This window comes from Phaethon aethereus (genome assembly GCF_964289735.1).
Source record: "Phaethon aethereus genome assembly, chromosome: 17".
Lineage (NCBI taxonomy): Eukaryota > Metazoa > Chordata > Aves > Phaethontiformes > Phaethontidae > Phaethon > Phaethon aethereus.
The window spans coordinates 10,323,873-10,349,666 of record NC_138593.1 but is presented as its reverse complement, the minus strand read 5'-3'; the positions used below and the strand labels follow the sequence as shown (position 1 = coordinate 10,349,666).

Below are 25,794 nucleotides of genomic sequence, written 5' to 3'. Positions count from 1 at the left end.
CCTCTGCTGGCAGCAGCGGCCGCAGGACCGGGCAGCTCAGGCTGAGCGGAGTTTGCTCTCTGCGTGCTGACTCCAGAGTGGGGTCTTGCAAGGAAAAAGACAGTTTACATAGCTTTTAAAATGGACTGGTAAAGCCCTCCAGAATTGCTGCTTTGTCTTGGCATTTCAAGTGACTGTCATTCTCGCAGCCGAGTTTTTATTTTATGCACACATGTACTTTTTCTCCTTCTAACCTAGCTGCTTTATGACTGAAGCCACCCTAAACATATATATAGAGAGAGATATAATCCCTTTGGAAAGAAAACCGTAAACCCTCCTGTGAATAAAATAAATTCTAACTAATCTTGGCAGCTTTGTGAAGGGTTAGTGTGGATCTAAGATTTAGCTAATCCCACAAAAATGACTGGAGAAGGAAATCTGATTTCTCCATCTTGGGTGTAGATTTGAGGTGGTTATGATCTCCATTGTGCTGCAGTCTCCGATCCAAGGAAGGGGGAGGATAGCTGTTCCCAGCCCGGAAATGGACCAGAGGATTAACTCCTTAAAAGAAGCAAATTATCCCTTTCTCTGGCCAAATGAAAGCTTTCCCATCAAAAGAGAGCTGTCATATTGTACAATATGAGAGAAGAGAGAGTTCAGCTTAAGAAAAAATCATTTTTAATGATAGCACAGCCTTTGGCTGTGCTGGAACTCTCTGCAAAAGTTGATTTATTTTCTGCTGAAAGCAGAGAAATTGTATTTTCCCTCCTTCCCCTTTCCCCCACCTTCGCTGCCCTAATCACAGTGATAATGCAGATGCTTTGCATGTAGCCAACATACTCTTTATAAGGATTCAAAGCTCTTAATAAATTAGATTACTGGCAGCTCATGGCAGCTCTGTGGCATAGCTTAGTGGCATGTAGCCACCTCCTGTATAGCTGAGCTGTACCTCTGCTCAGCGTCAGGAAGGGAAGGGGAGGACTGCTGCCTGCTGCCTCCATGTACAGGCAGGCAGGCAGCGAGGTCCCGCAGCAGCTTGGGCAGGAGCATGGTCTCGGTGCCACAGATAACGGGCACCAGTCAGCCCAGAGCAGCCCGGACTGCTGCCGGGCGCAGCCAGGCTTCCCCAGAGCTTTGTCAGTTCAATTCCCAACTTCTGTCTAGCAAGGGAAACTGGGGTGAGGCTACGGCCGAGCGCGGTGACTCGGGACGGGAGGGGATGCCTGGCACCGACCTTCCCAAGGGCAAACAGCAAGGTCTCACAGATGCGATCCACAGGAGGAGAGAGGACATCTTCCATCTTGGGTTTATAACTGAAATGAGTAGATGGAGTTAAAATAGAGCCTGAGGTTGAGCTGAGGTTGCTTAGGAAAGTTTAGGCCCAAGTTCTCTTGCCCTCAGTACGGTTTAAGCCAAGGTGGGTAGTGAGGCTTCAGGAGCTCACATGGGGAACACTCTCCTGCTTGGTGTTTCTTTGCAGGGCAGAGAAGATACCAGCGCCACTTATGGTGCACTAAGGAGACACACAGGTGAGTGCTGTGAAACCACTGCACATCAGATGTCCTTGTGGCACATCGTGACTTCACATTGGACAGCCCAGAGCCCTTCCAGCATTGGACAAAAATGAGAGCCGGTCTCCAGGAGAGCCCCCCCCCATTCCCTGTTCTTTTCTCCTTGGCATGGCTTTCTGCCTGCCCTTCCTCACCCTGCTGGTCTCGCAGTGCTGGGAAGAGATGCCCCATAGCTGCTCTACCTGTGACCCTCAAATTTCTATAAAATCTCACTTAAAACGAAACCACCGTTTTATTGTTCCATGCCTTTATTTTCCTCTCCTTCAGCTATTCCAGTGGCGTAACGTAAATTATAACCCTGCTCTACGAATCTCTACATATTTGCTGTAGAGTTGAGAGGAAGACACCTTTGTAGCTGCCTGGTTTGACTATGTTCCCTGCTGTCCTGCCAAGGTGTCAGCGCTTCGGAGAGGCACCGGGGATGCACTAACCAGGGATCATCACAGACTGCTCCCAGCTTTTATATATATATAGCCAAATGCTGACACAGGAGATGGATGTGGGGCTGGGTTCTGCTCCCCACACCATGCTGGTCCAGAGCGATGGCGGGGCAGGTGAGCCGGGATGTGCCGCGGGCAGGTGCAGGATCCAACCCTTTCTGCTCTTGGCTGTAATAATCATATGCCCGAAGCGGATTAATTCTCCTTCCCCATCCTGAACAAAGGATGCCTTTCCCTGGCCTGCCCTGCCCGTCCCTGCCTTCCCACCACACACGCACTTAGCCTATTAGGATCTCCACTGATTGCTTTCTTTCATTCCTCCTGTACCTTTCACTTCAGAAAATGGACTGGTAATACTTCTTTTATCAAAGAATTATGGGATTTAGGATCCAGATCTTACAAAGAGACTTTCTGATAGCTGCTGGTAATCAAATCCCAATCGGCAGGCACTTCTCTGCACCCTGTTACCGGAGAGGAATAAAGGAAAGGGATTATTGATGTTCTGTTTACTGAGCCTCCAGGAGATAGGATCGCTGGGCTATTTCATATTAGAAAAGGAAAGGAAAATAAAACAAGAAAGAAAAAAAATGCAGACAAGAGAGGACAATATAGATATAGATAAAAATAAAAGAAACAAGCTCTTATCATTTTCTTATTGGTTAAGGAGATTCCAAAGCCATTATAGAGGATTAGCAAAAAGGTTAATCTGCTTTAGCCGTTCGCTTGTCAAAAGTGAATTTATAGGGTTTGAAAACCCTTCCTGTGGTGAAACCAGAAAAAATCCCCCTCTCCCTCCCCTGCCCCTCCCTTCTGCAAGCAGCACGAGGGGATGGGAACAGGAGCCTCAGAGACCCTAAAACACGGGAGTACCCTCCCTCACCTGGCCCCTGCCTGGTCACTTGCACCCATGGGAGCTCTGGTTTGGCAGTGCTTCCCCCTCTCCCCCACCCATGTGGGGTGGCCGCGGGCCTCGGGAGCAGAGGAGCAGGTCTGAGGGACGTGACCATCCTCCCATGATTTACCCCCTTACCTGGGGTAAATCCCGGGCTGTTTCACTGGTTGATATCAGCAGCAGTCAGGGCAAACCTGGACCTGTGGCTGGATTTGGGCATCCAGGTTTATTTCTAAAGCCGAACAGAGATGGCTGCTGCTGGCAAATGTTGTCAAAAATTCCAGGCTGGGGCTTATCTGTCCCCAAGCACAGTGCTCACCGAGGGAGCCACATCTCAGTGTCCCCCCGGTCACCCGGCCCAGACGCTGGCCTGTCCCAGCGCGCTTTCCTGGGTTACTCTTGCCACTGATTCTCCCAAGCGGCCGATGCCCATCGCCTGCCCCAGTGCCACTGTGAGAAACAACCCAGAGGAAAAACAATCCTGCAAGGTCAAAATGAGCCAGGAACACTTTCTTGGTAGCTGCTGCGTGAAGCTCAGTGGCGTGTGTTAGTCAGGTCTTACACTTACATTTAATAAAGGCACAGAAATCATAGAATCATGGAATGGTTTGGGTTGGAAGGGACCTTTAACAGTCCTCTAGTCCAACCCCCCAACTGTGCCTGTTAAAATAGGTGAACCCTGTGCCAAGTGACAAAAAGAACCCAAACAAAATAATCTGGATTCGATGATAATTAACATCAAGTGTTAATAAATCCGCTTCTCTCTCCAAGGGCCGTTCGATCCCTCAGGACAAAGTGGAGTCCTTCCGCTGGCCCTCAGTGATAATAGGCTAAAACAGGGGTGCTGGCTAACAGCGATGGTGCCCGTGGTGTAGCAGGAGGACTGCGAGGGACCAAACCTCCTCTGATGCAATGAGGCACGACGGAGCGAGGCATCTGTTTCACGCTGGAGCGTTTCATTCGGCGTTTCAGAGATCTCACAGCCACCGCCTCGTGCTCCCCGGCCTTGTGCTCGGCAGCAAGCACCCGCTCCCCGGTTTTCGGTCCTTCCGGGGGGCTCTCGCTCTCCACCGACTATGGAAACAGCCTCAGATGCTGTTGCTTCGCCACCCCTGACTTTCAGCCTGCGGTGGCTCCGGCGTCCCGCCCGCCTTCGCCCGCTGCCTTCGGCGCGCGCCGCGCTACCGGAGGCGCCGCCGCCCCGCGGAGCGCGCCCGGGCCGGCGCTAGGGGGCGCCGCTGCGCCGGGGCGGCGCGGTCGAGCTCTATGGTGGCGGCGGTGCCGGCCATGGGAGCCGAGCGGGCGGCGCGGGCCTGCGCTGCCTTCTACGGGCCGCTGGGCATCGCTCAGCCGGTGCTCTCCTGCCTGCGCTGCCTGCGGCAATTCGCGGGGTAAGAGGACGGGCCCTGGGCGAGGGGACTCCGGCATATCCGCCCCGCCGGGCGCGGCTGGGGAGGGAGGGAGGCTCGGCTCCGTGCCCGGCGTGGGGACTGAGCCACCCCCACTTGCCCTCATCCCCTTCCAGCCCGCTCTGCAGCAGCAGGGCAGCAAGTTTTAGGATTTTTTGGGGGCCTCCTGCCCACCCCTCACACCCCCCGCCCAGGGCTGGCGTTTGCCAGAACAGGCTGGGTTGTGAACGCTGAGCTTTGAGGAGTTCTAGCTGCCCCCCCTCCCCGTGCAAGGCTGAGTGCAGTGGGGAGAGAGGAGCATCGCAAGCTGGGGCGCCCCAGCCCTAACCGCTGTCAAGCTGGAGCACCCCTACCCCAATCCAAATCGAGCTGGGGTACCCCCACTCCAATCCACATTGAACTGGGGCACCCCAGCCCTAATCTCCACCGAGCTGGGGCATCTCCCACCCCAGTCCCCCCTGAGCCAGGGTATCCTCACCACCGTCCCCATCCCGTTTCAGGAGTACTGCCAAGAGATGCAAAGACAAGCACCTGGAGGAGGCTCTCCTGCTGTCCCGGGCACTGAGCGAGGGTCTGCAGGCACTGGGCGAGGCGGAGGTACAGCCCCTGCTCCGCTGCGTCCTGGCTTTCCAGATGGAGGCAACCGGCAGCTCCAGCTCCTTCCAGAAACTGGAACAGGTCTGTAACACAACCGGCTGGGCTGCTGCTTCAGGGGTCTATTAGCCACAAGCGTAAGCGACGTCTGTCCCGGCTCTGCCTGCCACCGACACAGCCCTGGTGTGGTGCATCCTTACCAGCAAAGGGGACACCGGGATGCCGCAGAGCTCCCCTAAAGCCGCATTGCAGCTGGCATCTCTCGGGGTCTGGGCAGACCAGCTGACTTGGGGTGTTTTGGCAGATTGTGACCCATCTGGCAGTGGGGAAGGAAGCCCTGCTGGCCCGGGAAGTGGGCACGCTGCTGACTGGCCTGGTGCTGCAGGGAGAGGTGAGAGCAGCCCAGTTGTGCAGTGGCACTGGCTTTCAAGGGGGCTTGGCTGCAGCCCATTTGCCACGGGAACCTCCTGGTTTGGGCTGCCTTGGGTCCTTTGTTTCCCTTCCCACCGTGCTGGAGGCTTGCCCTTGCTTGCAACTGGTGATGTGTGGGTGCCCATCACACCAGCCCTTTGCTCATTGCTGGGACAGCTTCTGGCACAGGACCTTCCTGCCCAAGGCACTGAGCCCCAGCACATTGTCATACTGGACAACCTGTCCTTCTGCTCTCACAGGTGCTGTCTCCTAGGGACCTTCAGTCAGGTCAGTCTCTGCTCCTTCCCCTTTGGGGGCTTCTCCCAGCCCACACCACCAATGCATGGGACACCTGCTGCCCACCCAGACTGGGTCCTTTGCACTCGTGGGAGGGGGAAGCAGGGATCAGCTGGATCTGTGGGATCTCTGTGGAGGTCCCAGCAGCACCCAGTGGCTCTGCCCACCCGCCCCAGGCAGCTGGAAACCAGACAAGCCAAAGCATCCCCTGAATCCCAGCCCTGTTCTTACCCCGCTTGCCGTCAACGCAGGCCTTGTTTTAACCAGAAGCAGGGCTGGCTGCGGGCACAGTGCCAGGAGCTGATGTTGTCCCTTTGCCCGCAGTGTGCATGTTCATGGAGGAGAGCAGCCTGGGCCAACAGCACTGGCGGCAGAACCTGGCCCTGCTACTGCAGCGCCTGGCCACCACCTTGTGCTGGGTGCTACAGAGCCAGCCCGTGCCCAGCGGCACTGGGGGCTACCTGGCTGTCAAGGTAAGAGTCTGTCGTGGTTTAACCCCAGCCGGCAACTCGGCCCCATGCAGCCGCTCGCTCACTCCCCCACAGTGGGATGGGAGAGAGAATCGGAAGGATAAAACTGAGAAAACTCCTGGGTTGAAATGAAGACAGTTTAATAGGTAAAGCAAAAGCCGCACACACAGGCAAAGCAAAACAGGGAATTAATTCACCACTTCCCATGGGCAGGCAGGGATTCAGCCATCTCCAGGGAAGCCGGGCTCCATCGTACGTAATGGTGACTTGGGAAGACAAATGCCATAACTCCAAACATCCCCCTCTTTCCTTCTTCCCCCAGCTTTATATACTGAGCATGACATTGTATGGTATGGAATATCTCTTTGGCCAGCCTGGGCCAGCTGTCCCGGCTGTGTCCCCTCCGAGGTCCCCATGCACCCCCCTCCTGCTCTCTGGCAGCCCAGCGCGAGAGGCTGAACAGTCCTTGACTGCTTAGCAACAACTGAAAACATCAGTACCTTATCAACATTATTTTCATACCAAATCCAAAACATAGCCTCATACTGGCTTCTGTGAAGAAAATTAACTCTATCCCAGCTGAAACGAGGACAGAGCCAAATTTCAGAGGAGGGGGGAAGGATCAGTCCTTGCAAGGACCGGCCGGGCACTGGTAGCGGTGTGGCACACAGTGCCGCTTCAAATGGCTGTCCCCAGGGAATTGTTGCTTTTTGGGAGGTGAGGGATGCTGACTGTCCCTCCTCCTCCTCCAGGCTTGCCTCCAGCTCTTCCAGGCACTGCCGAAGGACGTGGCCCCCCTGGTGTGGAGCACAGCAAGGAAGAGCGAAGCCCTGCAGAGCCTCTTGGGGCTACTGCTGGAGGCGGCGTGGGGGAAGGTGTGTACGGCCCCAGGGAGGGACGGGGCTGCCTGTTCCAAGGAGCAGAGCAATGCCGTCCTTCCCGGGTGCTTTTCCCGGTTCCCTTCCCCAAGGGGAGACTGCAGAGGCAGCCCCTGGGGTGTCCGAGGGACCCTGCGTAGTTGCCTGCATGGGCATGGAGAGAGGGTTAAATGGGGTCTGGTTTTCAAGTGGCATTTTTGAGCTGTGCCTTTGCCTCCCTTCGAGTCCAGGCCCTGAACAAGGACACGCGGCTGCTGGCAGGCACGGCCCTGAGCATGCTGGTGAACACGGCCCCGCGGCCCGAGCGCGGGGCCAGCGCTGTGCTGGCCCTCTTCCAGCTCCCCAGCCGAGGTGCGTGCTCCGTCCTGAGCTGGGGTCAGCCTCTGGTGAAGGGGACGGCGGGGGCAGGCGTGTTTGGGTGCAAGAGGACAGAGGCCGGTGCCACTCCCCATCAGTGCAAGCCAGACTCTGCTACCATGTCCTGCTCTTGGGGCCTGGGAGCCCCAGCTGCCGCCAGCCACTTCCCACGGTTGCTGGAATGAGCCAGGACAGTTCGCGCTCAGGGCAGCATGTGGGTTTGCCATCTTTCTACTATCTAAAGCAGCCATTTTGCACTAGGTGCGGGGGAGCTGAAGTTTGGGGAGCTGGCAGTGGAGGGCAACCCCGTCATGGAGCCAGATGGTCTGGAGAAGCTAGTGCTCACCAGAGGTTTGCTGACATGCTGCAAGACGGACATCCTCAGCTGCCAGCTGGAGAGCTTCACCCACCGGGTAGGAGAGCTCAAACCCAGTGGCCAGGGATTTGGAGAGGGCTGGCAGTCGCCGGCGAGGGCTGTGGATCCCCAGGGGATGTAGCCAGGCTGCACCGCGCCGCACCAGCGGCTCCACGCATCCCGCTGAGCACGGTGCATCAGCCAGGAGCCTGCTTTTTCCAAGGACATCTGAGTGGGGATTTCACTCTCTTGAGGAGCTGATAAGCCAGGAGGTGACAAAAGTAGCCCCTGCACAATCAAAGCAGCAGCAGCATTCGCCCCATGCTCCTGCAGCATGAACCCAGAGCTGCCCTGGGCCAAGAGCAGCCTCCAGGTCTGCCCATCTCCAGCATCTCTGGAGTCCTCAAGAGCTGACCACTTCCAGCCAGGGAGCAAAAGCTAGCAATAACCTGCTGTAAGAGCAGAAAAAACAGGCAGTGCTCTCCTTGCCTGTCTCATGGCAGGGTTTTCTCACCCTGGAAAGGCCATGCCAGCCCGCTCCCTGAGCCACTGTGCTCCCACAGGCCTGCCTGCTGCTGGATGTGGTCTTTCCCACTGTGTGTGCTTTGACCAAGGAACGGAAGGACTGCCACTACTACTGCTTCCAAGGTAGGAGACGATGACCCTGCCGTGGCGGGGAGGTTTGAAAGGTTCACTGTGCTCATGATGCATGGAGTCCCCATGGCACTTCGTCTTCTCCCAGGTAAGATGCTTTTCTGGATCTTGGTAGCTGGTTTGGAAACTGCCATTAATTTCTGCTCCAGCCCAATAGACACTCACCCTCTTGGGCTCTTGTGTGCCTAACGGGGAAACTGCTCCCCTTGCGCACAGGGTCCTCCAGCCTGGCAGCCCCCGCCAGCTCTGCGGCAGGCGAGTCTCAGGGCGAGGGCTGCAGCGGTGCTCTCTGCTTTTGCAGCCTGTGCCCTGTGGCTGCAGCGCCTGCGGGAGAGCCTGCCCGCCGTCTGGCACCTGACGGGGACCCGCATCCTGGCCCAGGACACCCAGCTGTTCCGGCAGCTCACCCAGCTGGTGTGGGACAACGCTGAGACCCCGGTAAGGCGGAGTGCCAAAGGCCTGTACCACCGCAGCCAGAAACAGCCCTTCCCTCACCCGGCTCAGCTGCTGATCCACTGCCCATAACACACCCCTGCCTGTTTCAGCTCGTCAGCCGAATGAGCTGCCCTCTGGAAGGGCAGGGCCACCCGTGCTGCCGAGGCACGTGTCACACACGGCCTCTGCAGGGCCAAGTCCCCGTGCTTCGCCCTCCCCACGCAGCACCCACTGATGTAGTCCCAGCCTGTCCACATCTGCTGGCTTGCTGCCTGCCATCCCCACGTCCCCAGCCCCTAACCCCATGGTTACCAGCCAGTACTCAAAGTCCATGGCCATGGCAAAGCAAAGGGTTTTTCCTGATGCAGCAAGACAGGAGGGGGAACCCACCCTAACTGCTCCTGCTTGCCATCCTTCTCCCCCCAGGTGGAAGGGGTGTCCGAGTTCATCCACAGCTCTTTCCGACTGCTCCTGGAGATCTACCACCTTGAATGCCAGCACTTCCAGGACCAGGAGAGACCCCTCTACCAACAGATGCTGCAGAGGGTGGTCTTCATGCCATGGCAAATCAAAGCCAGATATGTGCCCTTGTGTGCCATCATCCCCTACCTGGGCAGCCAGCAGGTAGGGAAGGCGGGGGGGTCAGGGAGGCTTGGTCCCAGCTGGCACATCCTCTGTCTGCTGCCTGTCACCTTCTCCCTGCCCAGCTCAGCCATGCGGGCAGGGAGCCTTCCCAGCCTGGGGGGCCATTTCAGCATCACCCAAGGGATAGTATCCCTGGGAGGGTAGTGAGCTGCAGCAACAGCGATGAATCTCTGGGGACAGCCAGCGGGGAGGGAAGCTTTGCCAAATGATGCCCACCAAAATCCAGCCAAAAGCAGCCTGGGGTACCAGAGATGCTCAGTGCCATGGGTGACAGCAGAGCGCAGTCTGTGCCCCAGGTCTGTCCCTCACTGTACACAGTCTTCAGCCTGGCAGGGAGATGAGGGTCATCTGCCTGTCTCCCAGGTGCTGGACACCTACCCGGACCTGCCGCAGCACCTCCTGAGCTGCCTCTCCACCAACCACCTGTGTCCTGCAGCTGCCGAAGTCTACAAGGCCCTGGTGCGGCAGCAGTGCTCTGAGCAGCAGGACGGGCAGCGGGGCACGGAGCCAGCTCCTGCAGAGCGGTGGGCACTGCGCTGGCTGCCCCTGCTCTCCCAGGCGCTCCGCTCCCCGCTGCCCATCCTGCAGAGCAATGCCACCAACCACCTCCTCGCCTGGACCCTGCGGCAGCTCCCAGCTGCCAAGGCATTGCTGGCTGCCCAGTTCAGCGGCCGGGACACAGCATCGCTCCGGGCTTGGGTCTCACTGCTGAAGGCACAGAAGAGCGTGGCGGGGGCCCTGCCGCTGCGAGGCGAGGCGCTGGAGCGGCTCTCCTGCTGCCTGGGTGCCCGCGAGGAGGGCATTCGGTTGGCGGCACTGGGTCTTCTCTGCTGCAGCCCCAGCACCAACCAGCCCCTCTCGGGCACCGAGGTGCGGCTGCTGCAGGAGTTCCTGCCCCTCAACCTCAACTGCGACTCCTCCTCATTCCGGCAGCTGCTGCAGGCAGCAGTGAGGAAGGCGCTGGTCCGGCTGCGGGACAGCTCGCTGGCCCAGCTGCGAGGGAAGGCTCCCCAAGGTGCCGAGCAGAGCAGGGGAGCGGTGCAGCTCGCCCAGGCAGTAGGTGAGGCAGCTGCCCCAGCACCTCCACTGCAGCCCCAGGGGATTCACATGTGGGTGCCCAGCCTGGCATCACTCTGCCCACAGGCTTCGTGGAGTGGCTGCTACAGCTCAGCATCGCCTCACTCAGCCCAGCCTCCAACTACCAGAGGAAGAAGACGGCTCTGCTCCTCCTGGCCACAGTTTTGGAGACCTGCACGGACACCTGGAGCCCGGAGAGGAAGAAGGGCCAGCCCCCACGTGAGTACAGGCAGCCCGCCCGGAGCATCACCCCTCAGCTGCAGGGGTGCTCCCCCCCATCCCTGTCCCACTGCCCCATGTCCCTGCTGCAGGGACCATGGCTGTGCTGCTGAGCTATGCCAGGCAGAGCGGCTGTTGGGACTTCTTCTCCCAGCCCAATTTGTTGGCGCTGCTGAGCTGTCTGCAGGACAGCACTAACGAGGTGAGCCTTAATGGTCATAAAGCCGCCTGCCTTGGCCCTGAGCAGGCTCAGAGGGGAAGGGGTGGTGTGCTTCCCCTCCTGCCCTGCCCCAGCTGTTTCCCCACCACCACCGCCCCTCTTGTGTCCCAATTCCCCCCACCTCTTTTGTCTTGGCAGATCAGAGACTTGGCCTCGGAGCTGCTCGTCTGCTACTTCCCCACCGCGTTCCCCAAGCCCATCACCCTAGCTCTCTTCCAGCTGGCCCACGATGCGCTGGGCAGCCCACGAGTGCAGGAGGCTGAAGCCGGAGCCGTGCTGATGAAGACCATCCTGCAGAAGTACGAGGTCACGGCCTCCCCCTCCCCGTGGTGGCGTGGCAGCCCCTGAGAGCACGCCAGCAGCACCAGTGTCTCATTGGGGGTTGCGTTTACAGCTCAGGGCAGCAATGGCTTGGGTTTGAAATAGCCTTGCAGTGGGGAGCTGGGTAGGGTTGGGTTGCAGGACCCTGAGCTGAGGGAGGAAGGAGTCACACAGCACGAGTCAGGCAGAAAACTCCCTCATCCTTGCAGCAGCATCTGCCTCTTCCCCCAGGTCAGACAGCAGCACCATGAAGAGCCTGGCCCTGGATGCCGAATCAGCCCCAGCACTGCCCAACCGAGGCCTCTGCTTCGCTCAGCACCTTCTCCACGTGCTGCAAGCCCAGTACGCTGCGGCATGCCAGGACCTGCTGCAGGCAGCAGCCACCACACCGATGCACGGTATGTCCTCAGCCTGGCAGGCCAGCAAGTGGCTTCTGCAGCAGGTCTGCTTCCTAGGAATCTGGAGCAGGCAGGAATTGTACAGGCAGGACTGAGGCCACAGCTCAGTGCTGAGGCCACGTCCTTGCCTCAGTTTCCCTGTGTTACTGCTCTACCTGCCCAGCATGCCCCTCACCTAGGGGCCCAGCTCGCTCTCCGGCACGTGAGCCATTTCAGCTGCAGGCTCAGGCAGGAGAGCTGGGGTCACACAGCCACCACTGTGACCGGAGATGGGTGTTTGTGCAGGAGCCGTCGCAGCCCTGCGGAGATGCCTGCTCCAGGTGCCAGAGGTGGCCACCTCCATGCAGGCAGCAGAGTTGGTGCAGAGCTGGCAGGAGCTCCTCACCCGCCTCGTGACCACGGTGAGAGACATCACCTCCTTCCTGCTGGGTGCGCTGCAGAGCCAGCAAGGCCCTGGCGCCGATAAGCAAGGTGAGCGTCCCCAGGGGGGCACCAGCCCTAGAAACCACTGATACCTCCATTACAGCCATCCTTGACCCAACAGCCCTCCAGCCTGGGGGAATGCACTTGCTACGGGCTCACTGCCTCTAGCAGGGGCAGCAGTGGGGCTGGGCAGGGAAGGTTGGCCTGGGAATAAGGTCCGAAGCAGGACACCTGGGCAAGGATGCTCCAGGTGTTTGGCACAGGATCCTGGAAGCCACAGGAGCAGAGCAGCTGGGTTTGGGTCCCTTTCTCAACTGCATATGAGAACGGCAGCAGAAGTCGAGGCAAAAGCCTTCCAGCAGCAGCAAGGCACTTGCCCCTTTGGAGCGGCTGGGAGAGCAGGGGCTGGCGGAGCCCTTGCAGCAATGTCTCGGAAAGAGCGGGGCAAAGTGCAACTGTGGTCCTGAGTGGGTGTCGTGGTTTAGCGCCAGCCGGCAACTAAGCACCACGCAGCCGCTCGCTCACTCCGCCCTCACCCAGTGGGACAGGGGAGAGAATTGGGAAAAAGCTCATGGGTTGAGATAAAAACAGTTTAATAGGACAGCAAGAGAGAACGAAACAATGATAACAACAATGATAATACCGACAAAGGCATGTACAAGAACAAGTGATGCCCAATACAGGAATTGCTCACCACCCAGTGATCGACAGCCCGTCCCCGAGCAGCAATTCCCACCCCCCGCCTAACTCCAGTTTACATACTGGGCATGACATTATATGGTATGGAGTATCTCTTCGGCCAGCGTGGGAATCTCTCTTTGGCCAGCCTGGCTGTGTCCCCTCCCAGCTTCCTCTGCACCCCCAGCCTTCATGCTGGCAGCCGAGCACAAAAAGCTGGACTGTCCTTGACTACTTAGCAACAACTCAAAACAGAAGCACGTTATCAACATTTTCTCATCCCAAATCCAAAACAGGGCCTCACGCTAGCTTCTGTGAAGAAAACCATCTCTGTCCTAGCTGAAACCAGGACAGTGGGACACATTGCAGGACAGGAGCTGCTGCCATTTGTGTGCGCTCTGAACAGGACACAGCGGGTCCCCCCAAACCCCCAGCAGCATCCTCCTCCCTCTGCCCCACACCACCCTGCTCAGACCAGGCTTCTCCCTTTCGCAGCTGCTGCCCCATCGTTTGCAGACATGGGGAATGCCATCGGCTCCCTCATCATGCTGGGGAAAGGCCGGGGGCAGGAGGAAGAGGAGGAGGACTCAGTCCTGCTGTCAGAGGAGCACAGCCTGATCCTGACCTGCTGCTGGGTATCAGTGAAGGTAGGCACCCCTCCCCATGGCATGGGGGAGAGGGGCAGCCCACCCCAGTCGCTGGGTTCTTCAGCTTCCCTTGGGGCATTCACCCTCCCTGGGGACAAACGGGGGAATCTCTGCCCTTACCTCTGAGCTGCCACACCTCTCCTCAGCCCCTGCCAGGAAGGATGCACCACCACCCTCCCCAAAAGCAGCCACCTCCCTGCCTGCCCTTATGTGGCCCAGCTGGTTCCCAGGCGCTGACAGACCCCAGCTGCGGCAGAGCCGGGCTCCCCCGCGTGCAGCCCTGCAGCCACCCCAGCCGCTGCTTTCCCACAGCCACCCATCCCGGCTTCTCCTCTGCAGCCTCTCCAGTGGCTGCCTGGAAAACGGCCATCTCCGCCACACACACCTCACAGCTGGCCGGGAAACCACCGTGCCGCAGAGCCTGCTCGTGGGCATGCCGGCAGCCACGCTGCCTGATAGCGCTGGCAACCGAGAGCACCCATGCTGGGGGAAAGGCAGCACGTGCTATGCTTCTCTGTGGCAGCGATGGTGGGGCAGGACAGGAACAGGGCAGCCCCGCTGCTGGTCCCCATGACCTTCTGCTTCTTCCCAGGAGATAGGGCTGCTGCTGGGAGGACTGGCCGAGCTGCTGCTGGCCTTGACGCTGCCCGCCGGATCGGGGCCCCTCCTGCCGCTGGCAACCCTGCAGACGGCTGCAAGGGTGTTCCAGGAAATCCTGCTGCGGTGCCGGCATTGGGTAAGAGTGTGTCCTGCCTGAGGTGGCTCGGCCCCTCGCCCACCCCTCTGGCCCCATCCCTGCCCTTGGGCCAATAGCCAGGGGCTCTCGCCGGCATGCAGGGAAGGCAAGCGCAGCGGGGCAGGGTCTGCTCTGGGGCAGGACACGGGACACAGCTGGGATCCTGGCACCAAACCTGCCACGTCCCCACGCCATCTTGTCTTCTCACTTTCTCCTTCCCCTTTGCAAAGAGGTTTCTGGTGTTGGGGGCGGGCGGTGGGCACAGCCTTGGGGGCACACGGGGCCTTGACGCCGCTCTGCCCTAGGGAGCAGTGGAGGGCTGCAGCATGGGTTTCACCAAGTTTTGTGCTGCTCTGTTGAACCACCCTGACGTGGAGCTGCAGGCAATCCCACAGACCATGCTGGAGCAGGTACTGCGCTCATTCTGCCCCATGTTCCCCCTGTGCCCCAGGGAGCCCCAGGGCCATGTCCCTGTGTCCCCTCACCCGGGACGAGCACCCGGGACGAGCACCCACCTGGCAGCCGAGATGCTGCGGCGCGGGGTTGGTGCGACCAGTGCCCTGCCCTGCAGAGCAGCTGCAGGCTCCAGCCAGCAGGTTTCCAGCCCTATCTCGGGTGGGTTTTGCTCCTCAGGGCTTAGAAGCACTGAGCGGACCCCGGAGCAGCTCGATCACGCGCCGTGCTGCCGGCTTCCCCATGCTCTTCCTCTGCATCGTCAGTGGGGAGGCCCCCGCGCAGGCACGGCCACTGTTGACCCGCTGCGTCCAGACGCTGCTAGCCTTGGCCAGCACAGACCTGCCACAGGACTGGGACCAGACCCTCGACCTCCCGCAGGTGAGCGTGGTGGGCGTTGAGCTCCTAGCTGCTGTAGCCCTGCTGTAGCCCATTTGGGGACCGGATGCTCTGCGCGAGTTCTCCAAAAGGGAGCCGCGCTGGGTACCCCAGCATGAGGCTGCACTAGTGCAGAGACCTCAGGGTGAGCAAAAAACCGCAGCCCTGGTCACGCTGCCCATCCTGCAGCCTGAGTGCTGACGTTCCCTTGGCTCCCCCATCTCTTCCTACCATCTTCCCTTTGCCCGGAAGCGTGAGTCCCCTCCCCACGCAGTGCTGCTGAGCCCGGTGCGCTCTCCCCAGGTGTGTGCCCTCCACGTGCTGCAGACGCTGGTCCGTGGCGCGGGGCTGGGCGGTGCGCTGCTGCGGCATGCCACGCCGATGGCGGCCCTGGCGCTGCGGGGTTTGGGCTCGCCGTGCTGGGCCATGAGGAACGCGGCCGTCCAGCTCTTCAGTGAGTACCGAGGGGAAGAGGCGAGAGATCCCCGCAGGACCGATGCAGCCCTGGGGTTTGGAGTCCTGTCAGGGCGAAGTGTGGTGGGCCGGGCAGGGGGTAGAGGGGACCTGACGCTGCTTTCTGCCCTGTCCCTGCAGGCGCCCTCACGTCCAGGCTGCTGGGCCAGCAGTGGAGCCGTGGGGAGGGCTGCCCGGCGGAGGGGGTGAGCCTGCAGGCCTTCCTCGGGCAGCATCCCCAGCTGGGCGCCGTGCTGCTGGGTGAGCTGGGGGCGGCCGCAGGGCCTGCGCCGGGGGGGCCCCACCTGCACCCCGCGCTCCACGCTGTCCTCACCCTCCTGGCCCAGCTGCAGCCCGGTGCCGACGGCCCCAGCAGGTGAGGGGTAGCGAGGATGCTCTGCCCCAGCCAAGGGCTCCTGCAGCGGGAGGTGGTCCTGCAGTGCCAGGGCTGGCCCTGGCTCTCAGAGGCGTCTTGCTCGAGCTGGTGCATGCCCACATGGTGCCCTTTTTGCTTCGCAGCCCCTCTGCTCGCTTCCTGGGGCCGCTGCTGGGGCTGGCGAGGAGCCCCATCTATGCCGTGCGAGCAATGGCTGCCAAGGCACTGGTGCCGGTCGTCCCGCCGCCCCGGCGCCGGGGGCTCCTCCTGCAGCTGGCCCGACAGCTCCCCGCCGCGCCCGGACGGGTCTGCTCACACAATGCCGTCCACGGGTGCCTGCTGCAGATGCGGGCATTGCTGGCCCCCACCCTGGGCGCCAGTGGGTGAGTGGTCCCACGCCATCCCCCCACCCACAGCCTCTGTGGGCGCTCTCTGCCGAGATGCAGTTTTTTGGCCAAAAAGCGGTGCCCGCCCGTGTGCTGCGGGCCCTGTCGTGAGGCTGTGTGTCTCCCCGCAGGCTGTCGGCCGAGGCGCTGCGCCCCGTGGCTCTGCAGCTGGAGGCGCGGGGCTGGCTGCTCACCCCTGCCCAGCGCTGCCCGCTCGTCCGCGCCGCCTTCCTCCAGGTTCTCACCCTCCTGCCCGCATCCTTTAGCTCCAGCTTCGCCCAGAGCATCCGCGATGCCATCAGCACTGAGCTGGGCAGCCTCCTGCCGGGGGCAAAGCCAGGATGCGCGGAGCTGCAGGTACTGCTGCCTACCAGGAAAATCACAGCCATGGCCTTCCTGGTGGCAAGCCTGGGGGTGGGAGGTAGGGTCCCCCCACTCAGGGGGCACCCACACCACTCGAGGCCGAGTGTTGGAAGGGGGATCCTGGTTCTCCTCCAGGTGGGCTTGGCCGTCCTCCACCGAACCATGGCCCACTTCGCGTGCAGCGAGGCAGCCCGGCTGGCGGACAGCGAGCGGATTAGCGCTGTCTGCTCGCTTCTCCAGCAGCCAAATCATGATGTCCAGCTTGCCATCCTGAGCTGGGTGATCGACAGAGAGGAAGGAACGTGCGAGGACCTGGAGAAGGCTCTCGGGCTGACATTGCTGGTACGATGAGGCTCAAAAGTCGCTGAGTAAAGCAGAGGGTCCCCAATGCACCACGCAGATGGAATCCTGGGTGCTCACGGAGAAGCACGGCGCTCCTGGGCTGAGGGTCCACGGGTGTGGGGCACTTGCCTGGTTGTGCCGAGGTTCCCATCGCGGTGCTGGGGACACTAACCATGTACCTTCTTTCCTGTTGTCAACTAGGAGAGCTTGCAGTCGGTGCTGCGAGAGAGAAGGGACAAGGAGTTCCTGAGATTGTACCTTGAAGCTTTGCTGCGTCTTTACAGAGACCCCTTGTCGTGGTCCCAGGAAGCTTCCCGAAAGCTCCAGGGCTCCTCGGCAGCATGCCTGGAGATGCTGCTGCACGTGGTGGAGGCTGACTGTCCTGGCCCCGACCTCCTCTTCCAGGCGCTATGTGCCGCCAGCCTGCTGCTCGCCCACCGGTAGGTCCCCGCCGCTGCCGGGGGGCTCCGCCTGACCCTTCCAGCAGATTTCTCCTTGGCTTTTGCTGGAAACAGAGCCGGGACTTCTCACCTAGAAATCACAGCTTTGCGCCTAGGTCCTGCTGTCTCAGGGCAGCCAGTGGCCTTTGGCCCCTGGATGGAGCTGGAAGGTGTGCATGAATTCCCGCTCCTTCCCTGGCCTCTGGCAGGTTTGGGGATGAGGATGGCACCCTGGTCGAGCGATGGTGCATGGCGCTGGAGGAGTGCAGCCAGTCTTCTTCGTCCGAGGTGCTGCGGCTGGCGGCCGCCCGCTCCCTGCAGACGGCGGGTGCCGACATGGTGCGGCGATCTCTGCGTGCTGCCTGTCCCTCGCTTGTCCCTGTGGCTCTGCGGTAGGTGACCCATCCCCCGGGACGGCCATCCTTGCGGGAGCAGTGCTGCCCATTGCCGCAGTACATTCCCAGTATCGGTGCTCCTTGGGGCCCCAGCTCCAGGGTGCTGCAGGTTAATTGGCTCTGCAAAAGGACATGCCCCCTGCAAAAAATTAAAAGAATTTAATTAATTATTAATTAAAGAAACCCTCACTTATTCAAAGATCACTAGTACCCAAGAGGTCGCAGTCTACAAAACATTTGTGGGTGGCGTTTTAATAGAAGCATCCAGCCCCTTATGAGCAGCAAACTGCATTGCTGGGTCCCTCAATCCCCGTCACGGTCCCTGCTCTCCCAAGCGGCGAGCTGTCAGGCAGTGTCTGTGCCTTTCACAACCCAGGAGCCTCCAAAAAAGTCCCTCGGGGAAGAATTCCCCTGGGGGGTCTCATCCTTCCCTCCTCAAGGCAGGCTGGGGGTGCTCTGGGGAGCACCCTGGCCTTCCCTTCTCTTCCCTTTCCCCAGGCTGATAAATGTGGGCATTCACCTTCTGCAAGACGAGGAGCGGGAGGTCCGGCACGAGGCCTCAGGTTTTGCCAGCCTCCTGCAGCAGGACCCTGGGGAGCCGCTCCGAGACAGCTGCATCTTTGTGCAGGACAACGTGGGGCGCCTGGGCCTCCTGCAGCTCCTCCTGGGAGAGTTTGGGGAGCGTCCTGAGACCTTTGACTTGCTGCTGCGGCACCTCCCTGTCCTAGATCTCATTGACATCATGGAGGAGCTGGAGGCCAAGAAGTGAGTTCCCAGACCCCTGGGCTGGATATGAGGGAGCGTGGGGTGCCATGAGGCTGGCCCTTGGCTTCACCTGTGCCTCGGCTGCATCCCCAGAGTTGCCAGCCTGTACAAGGAGGACGAACCCAATGTTTTTGCGGAGCCGGCCATCCTAGCACAGCAGCTGCTCCCTGTCCTGCTGCAGCTCCTGGAGAAGGCGCCCACCGGCAGCCCGCTCCACACCTCGGCCCTGCGCTGGCTGGCAGCTGCAGGCCCCGGCATCCTGCACAACCTGCGGTACTGTGAGCGCCGCTGGAGCCGAGGTGTGGTGCAGCGCAAAGCCCCCAGGCCAGGCAACCTGCTGTCCTCGTCCCCTGGGCCAGCTCTGCCTGGGGGGACCCTGCCACGCTCACGGCTCTTTCGCCTGCTCTCTCTGCAGGGACCGCTGCCCGCTGGGGGATGAAGGCGCTGGGTTGTGCCAAGCTGCACATGGCCGTGACTGCGCTGCTGGTGAGGGCCCGGCTGGCGGCACAGGTGCTGCAGGTGCTGGGGGAAAGTGCCGCCACCGTGCCAGGGCTGGGCTGCGGTGCCCAGGAGCTGGAGCAGGAGCTCACGCTGGTGCAGGGGCTGCTGGCGCAGCACGGGCTGGCCCCTGTGCCGAGCCAGCGCAATGCGCTGGAGGAGCCGGGACCACCGTCTGGGGCTGCCTGACAGCTCCGGGCATGGAGCAGCATCCCACCAAGCCCCGTAGCCACAAGGCTCCTGACTCATGCTGCCACGTCCCTCCCTTTGCCAGATGCTCTCTCTGGCTGCCAGCTGGGACTGCAGAGTCGGTGCTGTAACTCAGGGGAACCCCACTTGCCGTGCGGGACACGCTCCCTTCGCTCCCGGTGTTTTGTAACTCTCCATCCCGAAGGCACCAGTGCAGCATCGCCTCGGCCCCTGCCCGCGCTGCTGCCCGCAGCGTCCCTGCCCTCGGTGCGGCTGGGAGGAGGGGAGATGCGCCCCGGCGTCCTTGTGCTGCTCGACTCCCACCGCCTTTTTTTTAAGCAACGTTTTAGCTCCTCTTTCACGGCCGACCTGGGCTTTTACCCCAAATAAAGAGGCCAAGGCCATCCCCAGCGCTGAAGCCTTTTCATTTCCCCGCCTGGGCGGGGCGGCGGGAGAGGGAGGCTGCGGCGCGGGGGGTCCGGACCCCAAACCCCCAAGCAGACTCCCCCCGGCACCCAGCCCCGCTCGCGCCTGCAGGCAGCGGACGAGCGGGTGAAGACCCGGCGCTCGGCTGAGCCCCCCGCCGGGGCCGGAGCCGCCCCCCCGCCGGGCCGGGCCGCCGCCGCCCCGCCCCGGCACCAGCCCCGCCCCGGCGCGGAACAGGATGCGGCCACATCCCCTTTCCGCGGCCATCCGCCCGGCGCTGGCACCGGACCGGCGGCAGCGAGGGGCCCCGCCGAGCCGCCGGGTTGGGGAGCCCCGGGCGGGGACACGCACCGGCGGCGGCGGCCCGGGGACAGCCGGTACTGCTGAGCCCCGAGCGGTGCCGCAGCCCCGGCTCGGCGTGCCCCAGACGGGGGACACGGAGCGGTGCTCGGCGTGAGCGACCCCCAGCCCATCCGCCTCGTCCTCACCCCCTCCTCGCCCACCGCAAGGGCAGCATGAGCATGGCCAAGCCGAAGCGCATCAAGTTCTCCGAGGAGGAGAAATTCCTCATCCTGGAGGAGTTCACCCTCCGCAAGGACATCTTGATCCCCAAGAGCGGCCGGTACAAGAATACGCTGGCCCGGCAGCGCGCCTGGGAGGAGATTGCAGCCGCCGTTAACTCCCTCAGCCCCCTGGTCCAGCGCACGCCCGACGAGATCCGCAAGAAGTGGCACAACATGGTCGTCGACGCCCGCAGGGAGTTGGCCGTGGAGAAGCACCCACTGCTCCGCCAGAGGCCCCAGGAGAAGCTCTTCCACAATATTTTCGCCCTTTTGAACAAGCCCAGCCCCAGGCCGCCAGAGCCGCTGCTCTCAGCCTCAGCCTTCAGGGCAAGGGCAGCCAGCAGTCTCCCAGGGATGCCGGAGACCGCCCCGGACTTGCTCCTGCACGGCCAGAGCAGCACTGCTGCCCCGGGCCATGGGCTGCTCTGCGCCACAGGGACCCCACCGGCCCCTGGCCCCACGCCAGAGAGCCTCCTTGGCGCAGCCAGCGGGGAGCCCGGCTCCAAGGAGAGCGTGCTGCCAGCGGGACCGCAGGACAGCGCGGAAAAGAGACTGACGCCTCCCGGCACGGCCCCCGCAGCCCCCAGCCTGCCCATGGCTGAGGCGCTCCCGGCAGCGGCTCCCCGTCCCTCCTCGCTGCAGGCCCAGGGTGCAGCAGGGATTGCCCCGGTGCCTCCGGCCGGCTCCCCCGAGCCCCCCGCACCATTCCGCATCAAATGCCCACCGAGCCCAGCGCTGGCGTGGCCGTGCCTTGGCGTGACGGAGAGCCCGGCGACGCAGGGCAGGGGGACGGGCAGGCCCAGCCCCCCCGCGCCGGAGGAGAACGGTGAGGCACCCGCGTTGCTGCCGGACTCTGCCCGCCTCCCTGGCGCCCACCGAGCCGGGCGTGCTGGACCCTCGCCGTGGGTCCCAGCCCGGTCCGCAGGCTGGGCGGGCTGCAGAGCTGCAGCAGCCCTCTCGGGGCAGCGGCTTCTTTGCCACGGGCAAGCTGTCCAAAACCCACATTTTTCCGTGAGAAGGGGCCCACTCGCTCTCCCTGTGGGTCCCAGTTCTCGCGCCGGGGTGGTTGTACCCTGCCCTGCTCCCACGGCTGCAGCACATGGAGGGGGCCTGGGGGAAAGGCCAAATCCTGCAGGGTTAAGCTTGCGGGAAGCTGCAGTACAGCCGGCAGGGAGCGGTCCTGGGGTCCGCTTTCAGCATAGCTGACCCAGCCTGGCAGCCTGGCTCCCCACGGAGACCGGCCATGGCAGGGGCAGTGGTGGGAGAGAAAGGGCAGGAGCAGGTGATTCCCCATGGCTGTGTCCCCTCTTCGGCTCTAACAGGTTTCTCTGCTCCACTCAGGCCACCCGTCGGCACCGGAGGGGTCTCAGCCTGGCCCGTGGGGCTGTGTTGGCATGGCTGGGGAGCAATGGGAGAAACAGAGACAGCTGCAGACGGAGATCCTGGAGCTGCAGAAGGAGACCCTGCAGCTGCAGAAGGAGAAGATCCTGCTGGAGAAGGAGAAGCTCCTACTGGAAATCATCAAACTCCGCAGGGAGCTGGGTACCTGACAGTCCTCTGCAGGTGCTTGGGGCAGCCCAGGGTCACAGTCCCCACCGTGGGGACGGGGACAGCCCGCTCCTCCTGGGCATGGGCACTGGCTGCCCACCTGCAGGCGGGGTCCCATGGGATGAGGCCGGGACCCCTGTGCCGTGAGCTGCCGCCTCCTTCCCACCTCCAGGCCTGGGGCTGTGCTCACCTTGGGCTCCCTTCTGCCTGCTGCCTGCCCTCTCGGCTAGCCCGGCGAGGGCCAGCCCCGGCACGGCACGGCATCTCGCCGGAGGAGCCTCGTCCTGCCGAGGCAAGGGTTTGGATGGGCAGCGCTGGGGGGGTGCTCACGGTGTGGGCACGGCCGCCCTCCTCTGCCGCCCACATCTTCTCCGGCCCCTTCACTCCATTTCCCCGGGGCTGTTTAACAGCTCGGAGCTCCCCGGGCGTCTCGGCCAGAGCAAGATGGGGGTCGGGCACCGCTGGTCGCTGCAGGCGGCCCGTGGCTGGACAAAGGTGATCTCTGCAGGACGAGCAGCCGGTGCTGTGCCTGGCAGGGGTGGGGGTGAAGTCACCCGGGGAGTGGTTTGGGGGTGAGGCAGGTGCCGAGGCTGCCGGCACAGTGCCGAGGCTGGGGGCACCGCCAGCCAAGCTGGACTGGGGACCCCAGCAGCGGGCGAGGAGTGGGGCAGGGCGCCGGCACAGCCCAGCATCGCCCAGCCCGGCCCTGCTCCCTCCAGTGGGGGCTGCCGAGCCCTGCAGCTGGACCCGGACGCCCAGCGGCGGCATCGTCTGCGTGCAGACTTTGGGTGCCTACGTTTAATTTCTCTCTGCAAACCACAGCACGCAGCCGAGCCGCCCTTCACGGCTCGCCCCACAGTTCACTGCAGTTGGGACGGCCAGAACAGACAGAGGGAGGATGCTATCTCCATCCTCATGTTGCTCAGCGATGGCAGCTCGTTGCACGGCGTGATGTCATGGCTGAGCACGACATCATTGTGTTGTCCTCCCACGTCACTGTTGCATAATCTTCTCACCCAGATTTAACCTCAGTGTGATATTCTTCCACCATTAATCACCATACTTTAGCAATTCCCTTATTTTTAATCTTTATAAGCAGGATTTTCTTCCCATTCTTCAACAAAACACTTAATGGAAAATGCGGGGAGTCAGCTCCACAGGTGAGCAGCGAGCCTGCAGAAGGGCGAAATTACAAGACACCACGTTCTTTTTTCCCTCCCCGCCTCCCCAGCAAGGAGCAGTGGCATGGGGAGGCTCCGCGCGCCTTTCCTGGGAGATGCCGCACGAAGATGGGAGCAGACACAACCCCCCTGCAGCCCCTCCTGCACCCACGAGCCCTGGCACCCTGCCATGGAGGCGGCCACCCAAAACGTCCTGGAAGGGAAAGCCGGTGAGAGCTGGGGTGCGCTGTGAACAATTACATATAATTTTTAAAAAAATATATATATTTTATATGTATATATAATAATAGATATTGGCAGTTGGACTAGATGATCATTGCAGGTCCCTTCCAACTGAAATATTCTATTCTATATAAATATATTTATTTTTATATTATATATTAGTGATTTATAGTACATATTATTGAACTATCTTACATTATTATGGCATACTATAACATTATCCTATAATATGATGGTATATTGTAATATCTTATAATATTGTGGCATATTATAATATAATATTAGTTTTATATATAAATATGTTATAATTAAGAATATAAAAGGAAGATGCCTTAGGGGCATAGAGAGATGCTCCTCCATGGGGAGGAACGTCCCTTTGGAGGTGCAGTGTGCCCTTGGGGCGTGTTGCACCTCCAAAGGGGCAACCCCCCCCCCCCCCCCAAATTACCACCTACCTGGCTCCTTGCAGCCCGTGTCCAGTGCAGCAGGGCCAGGGGCGGGATACCGCTTGTCCCGGTGCAGCCGGCAGCTCCAGGCCCCTGCTGCAGGGGGGCCCTACCTGCGTCAGGCGGAAATAGCCGCGGGAGCTGGGGAGGGGGCGGAAAGGGGGGAAAATGGGAAAATGGGGGGGAGGAGGGGGGAAGAAGGAGGAAAATGATGGTTGGAGGGTAGGGCAGAGGCTGTGGCGTTTTCTTGATGGATGGGGGCTATAAAGGGGCTATGGCTTTGTTATGGGGGTGCAAAGGGATGGTGATTTGGGGGGTGGGAAGGGTAATGGCTCCAGGGGGCTGCCAAGGGGCCACACCTCTAAGAGGGGGGTGCAAAGGGGCCATGGGGCTGGGCTGGGGGAGAAGGGTTTTGGCTCTTGGGAGGTGCACAGGGGCCGTGGTTTTGTATGGGGGTGCAAAGGGGCCATGGTTTGGGGCGGGGGGGGAAGAGGGGTAATGGCTGGGGGGGTGCAAAGAGGCCTTGGCTCTGGGGGTTCAAAGGGGCCATGGCTGCGGGGGGTTGTGCAGAGGGGTCACAGCTTTGGGAGGGGTGCGGAGGGGCGGAAGGAGTCGGGTAACACCTGGGCCGCTCTGGCAGAAGAGCAGCCCGGGGGGGGACACACGGGTGGTTAAAAGCCCCCGGGACGGGCAGCGGGGCCGGTCGCGCAGGAGGGAGGTGGGCATCCCCGGGGGGTCCGGCGTTACCTTTGGGGGTCCGGCGTTACCTTTGGGCGTCCCGCAGGACGGGCGCTCCCCAGGCAGCCGCGGCGCTGCTTGAGGTGGGGACAGGGCTCCCCTCCGTGCCGGGGGGGGACGGTGACCTGGCGGCTGCGGCCCTCGCGGGCTCGGGGCTGCACCCCCCGGGCCGCACCGCGCAGCCCACCGCTGCCGGCGGGCCAGGGGGGCGGGCGGGACGGCGGAGAGGGAGGAGAGCGCGTCTCTGCCGTGAAAGATGGAAGGAGGAGGGCAGGGGAGACGCAGCACGGGGGACAGGGAGAGGGGAGGAAGGGAAAGGGCCGGGGTGACCCCGCAGCCCCTCTCCCCCGACCCCCGGGCAGGGGCTGCCCCAGCAGCGCGCTGGCATTGCGCAGCGCTTCCGCAGGCCTTTGTCCCCGCGCCGCTGCCGCGGCTCTGCATCGCGCTGAGCTGGGACCCCGCTGATCTCCCCGGGATTAGGGAGCGCCGACTGCTGCAATTGTCCAGGGGGCTGCGGCTGGCGCCCGCCCAGGTTTGGGTCCCCAGGGCAGGCTGGTTCTGCACCCCCAAGCCCACGCTCCCCATTTGTCACCCAGCGTAGCCCCCGCTTCCCACATCCCCGCGCAAGGCACCACCCACAGCAGTAGCAGGGTTGACACCAGGGCTCGTCCCGCTTGGCCCCCACACTGTCGACTCTGAGGCTTGCAACGACAGCACTACCATCCGCTGCAGGCCAGAGGCCACCCCTGCGGGCTCTTTTATCGCACTGGGAGCAGCCAGACATTTCAGCGTGGAAAAAAAGCAGAAAATCGGGATATTGCTCCAAATCCAGCCCAGCCGGCATCCCCAGATGCATCCTGTTCCTGCTCAAAGTATGGGACACGTCTAACAGTTGCAGACACCGGCCGCCAAAAGCAGCAGCCCAGGCTGGCATCCCCAGCCCCGGGGCTCTGCCCCCAGCACAGGGTCCAGCCGCCGCCGTCCCATCCCGACACACGGCGCGGTAGTCCTCACAGCAGTACGAGTCGCAGTAGCAGCGAGCCCAGCGGGCGCCCGCGGCCCAGCAGGCGTTGTTCCTGCCAGGGCAGCAGTGGTGCCGGCAGCTGCCCACAGCACCCACCAGGTAGCTGGCAGCCAGCAGCCAGCCCCTGCAGAGCAGCAGGCCATGCATGCTGCCGGGGCCCCACCGGCCCCCCCAGGACAGCTCTCCCCACACCGGCAAATGCTGGGCGAGGAGCGAGAGCTGCGGCAGCAGCGGCGCTTGAGCTCCGGCCGCACCGCCCCTGGGCTGGGCCGGGGGACAAAGCCCGTTCCCTTCTGCTCCGCCGCCCCTTGCCATCCTGGCTCTTCGCTCCGTGGCCGGGGTGAGGGATGGTTAATAAAACGCTGTGCGTGGGACAATGCAACCCCAGAGCTGCCAGGAGCGGCTGCGAACAGGCACTGCTGGGTTGATGCCGACGCTCCCCCGGGAGCACCCGCTCACCCTCAGAGGGCAGCGGGACTGGGGCGCAAGGGGGGACCCCATC

General features: G+C 61.9%; 2 protein-coding genes across 2 annotated transcripts; one reads left to right on the top strand and one right to left on the bottom strand.

The window, feature by feature from the left end:
• Nucleotides 1-4,169: 4,169 nt before the first annotated feature.
• Nucleotides 4,170-19,144, top strand: LOC309411251 (tRNA (32-2'-O)-methyltransferase regulator THADA-like; the record flags this gene model as incomplete). The annotated part of the gene is made up of 31 exons (XM_082007821.1): nucleotides 4,170-4,273; nucleotides 4,792-4,969; nucleotides 5,190-5,276; nucleotides 5,557-5,584; nucleotides 5,918-6,066; nucleotides 6,816-6,938; nucleotides 7,172-7,292; nucleotides 7,560-7,711; nucleotides 8,217-8,301; nucleotides 8,609-8,745; nucleotides 9,169-9,366; nucleotides 9,751-10,447; nucleotides 10,531-10,683; nucleotides 10,776-10,885; nucleotides 11,042-11,202; nucleotides 11,456-11,622; nucleotides 11,908-12,093; nucleotides 13,219-13,370; nucleotides 13,963-14,106; nucleotides 14,412-14,516; nucleotides 14,740-14,940; nucleotides 15,241-15,391; nucleotides 15,532-15,766; nucleotides 15,910-16,149; nucleotides 16,284-16,509; nucleotides 16,651-16,857; nucleotides 17,059-17,297; nucleotides 17,507-17,689; nucleotides 18,191-18,457; nucleotides 18,551-18,756; nucleotides 18,873-19,144. 31 exons carry the CDS (start codon nucleotides 4,170-4,172, stop codon nucleotides 19,142-19,144), a joined length of 5,664 nt encoding a protein of 1,887 aa, XP_081863947.1.
• A 2,917-nt stretch (nucleotides 19,145-22,061) lies between these two features.
• LOC309411180 (uncharacterized protein) lies at nucleotides 22,062-25,439 on the bottom strand (the record flags this gene model as incomplete). The annotated part of the gene is made up of 5 exons (XM_082007736.1): nucleotides 22,062-22,210; nucleotides 22,988-23,055; nucleotides 23,540-23,671; nucleotides 24,278-24,633; nucleotides 25,266-25,439. The coding sequence occupies 5 exons, from the start codon at nucleotides 25,437-25,439 to the stop codon at nucleotides 22,062-22,064; spliced, it is 879 nt and encodes a 292-aa protein (XP_081863862.1).
• Nucleotides 25,440-25,794: the final 355 nt, after the last annotated feature.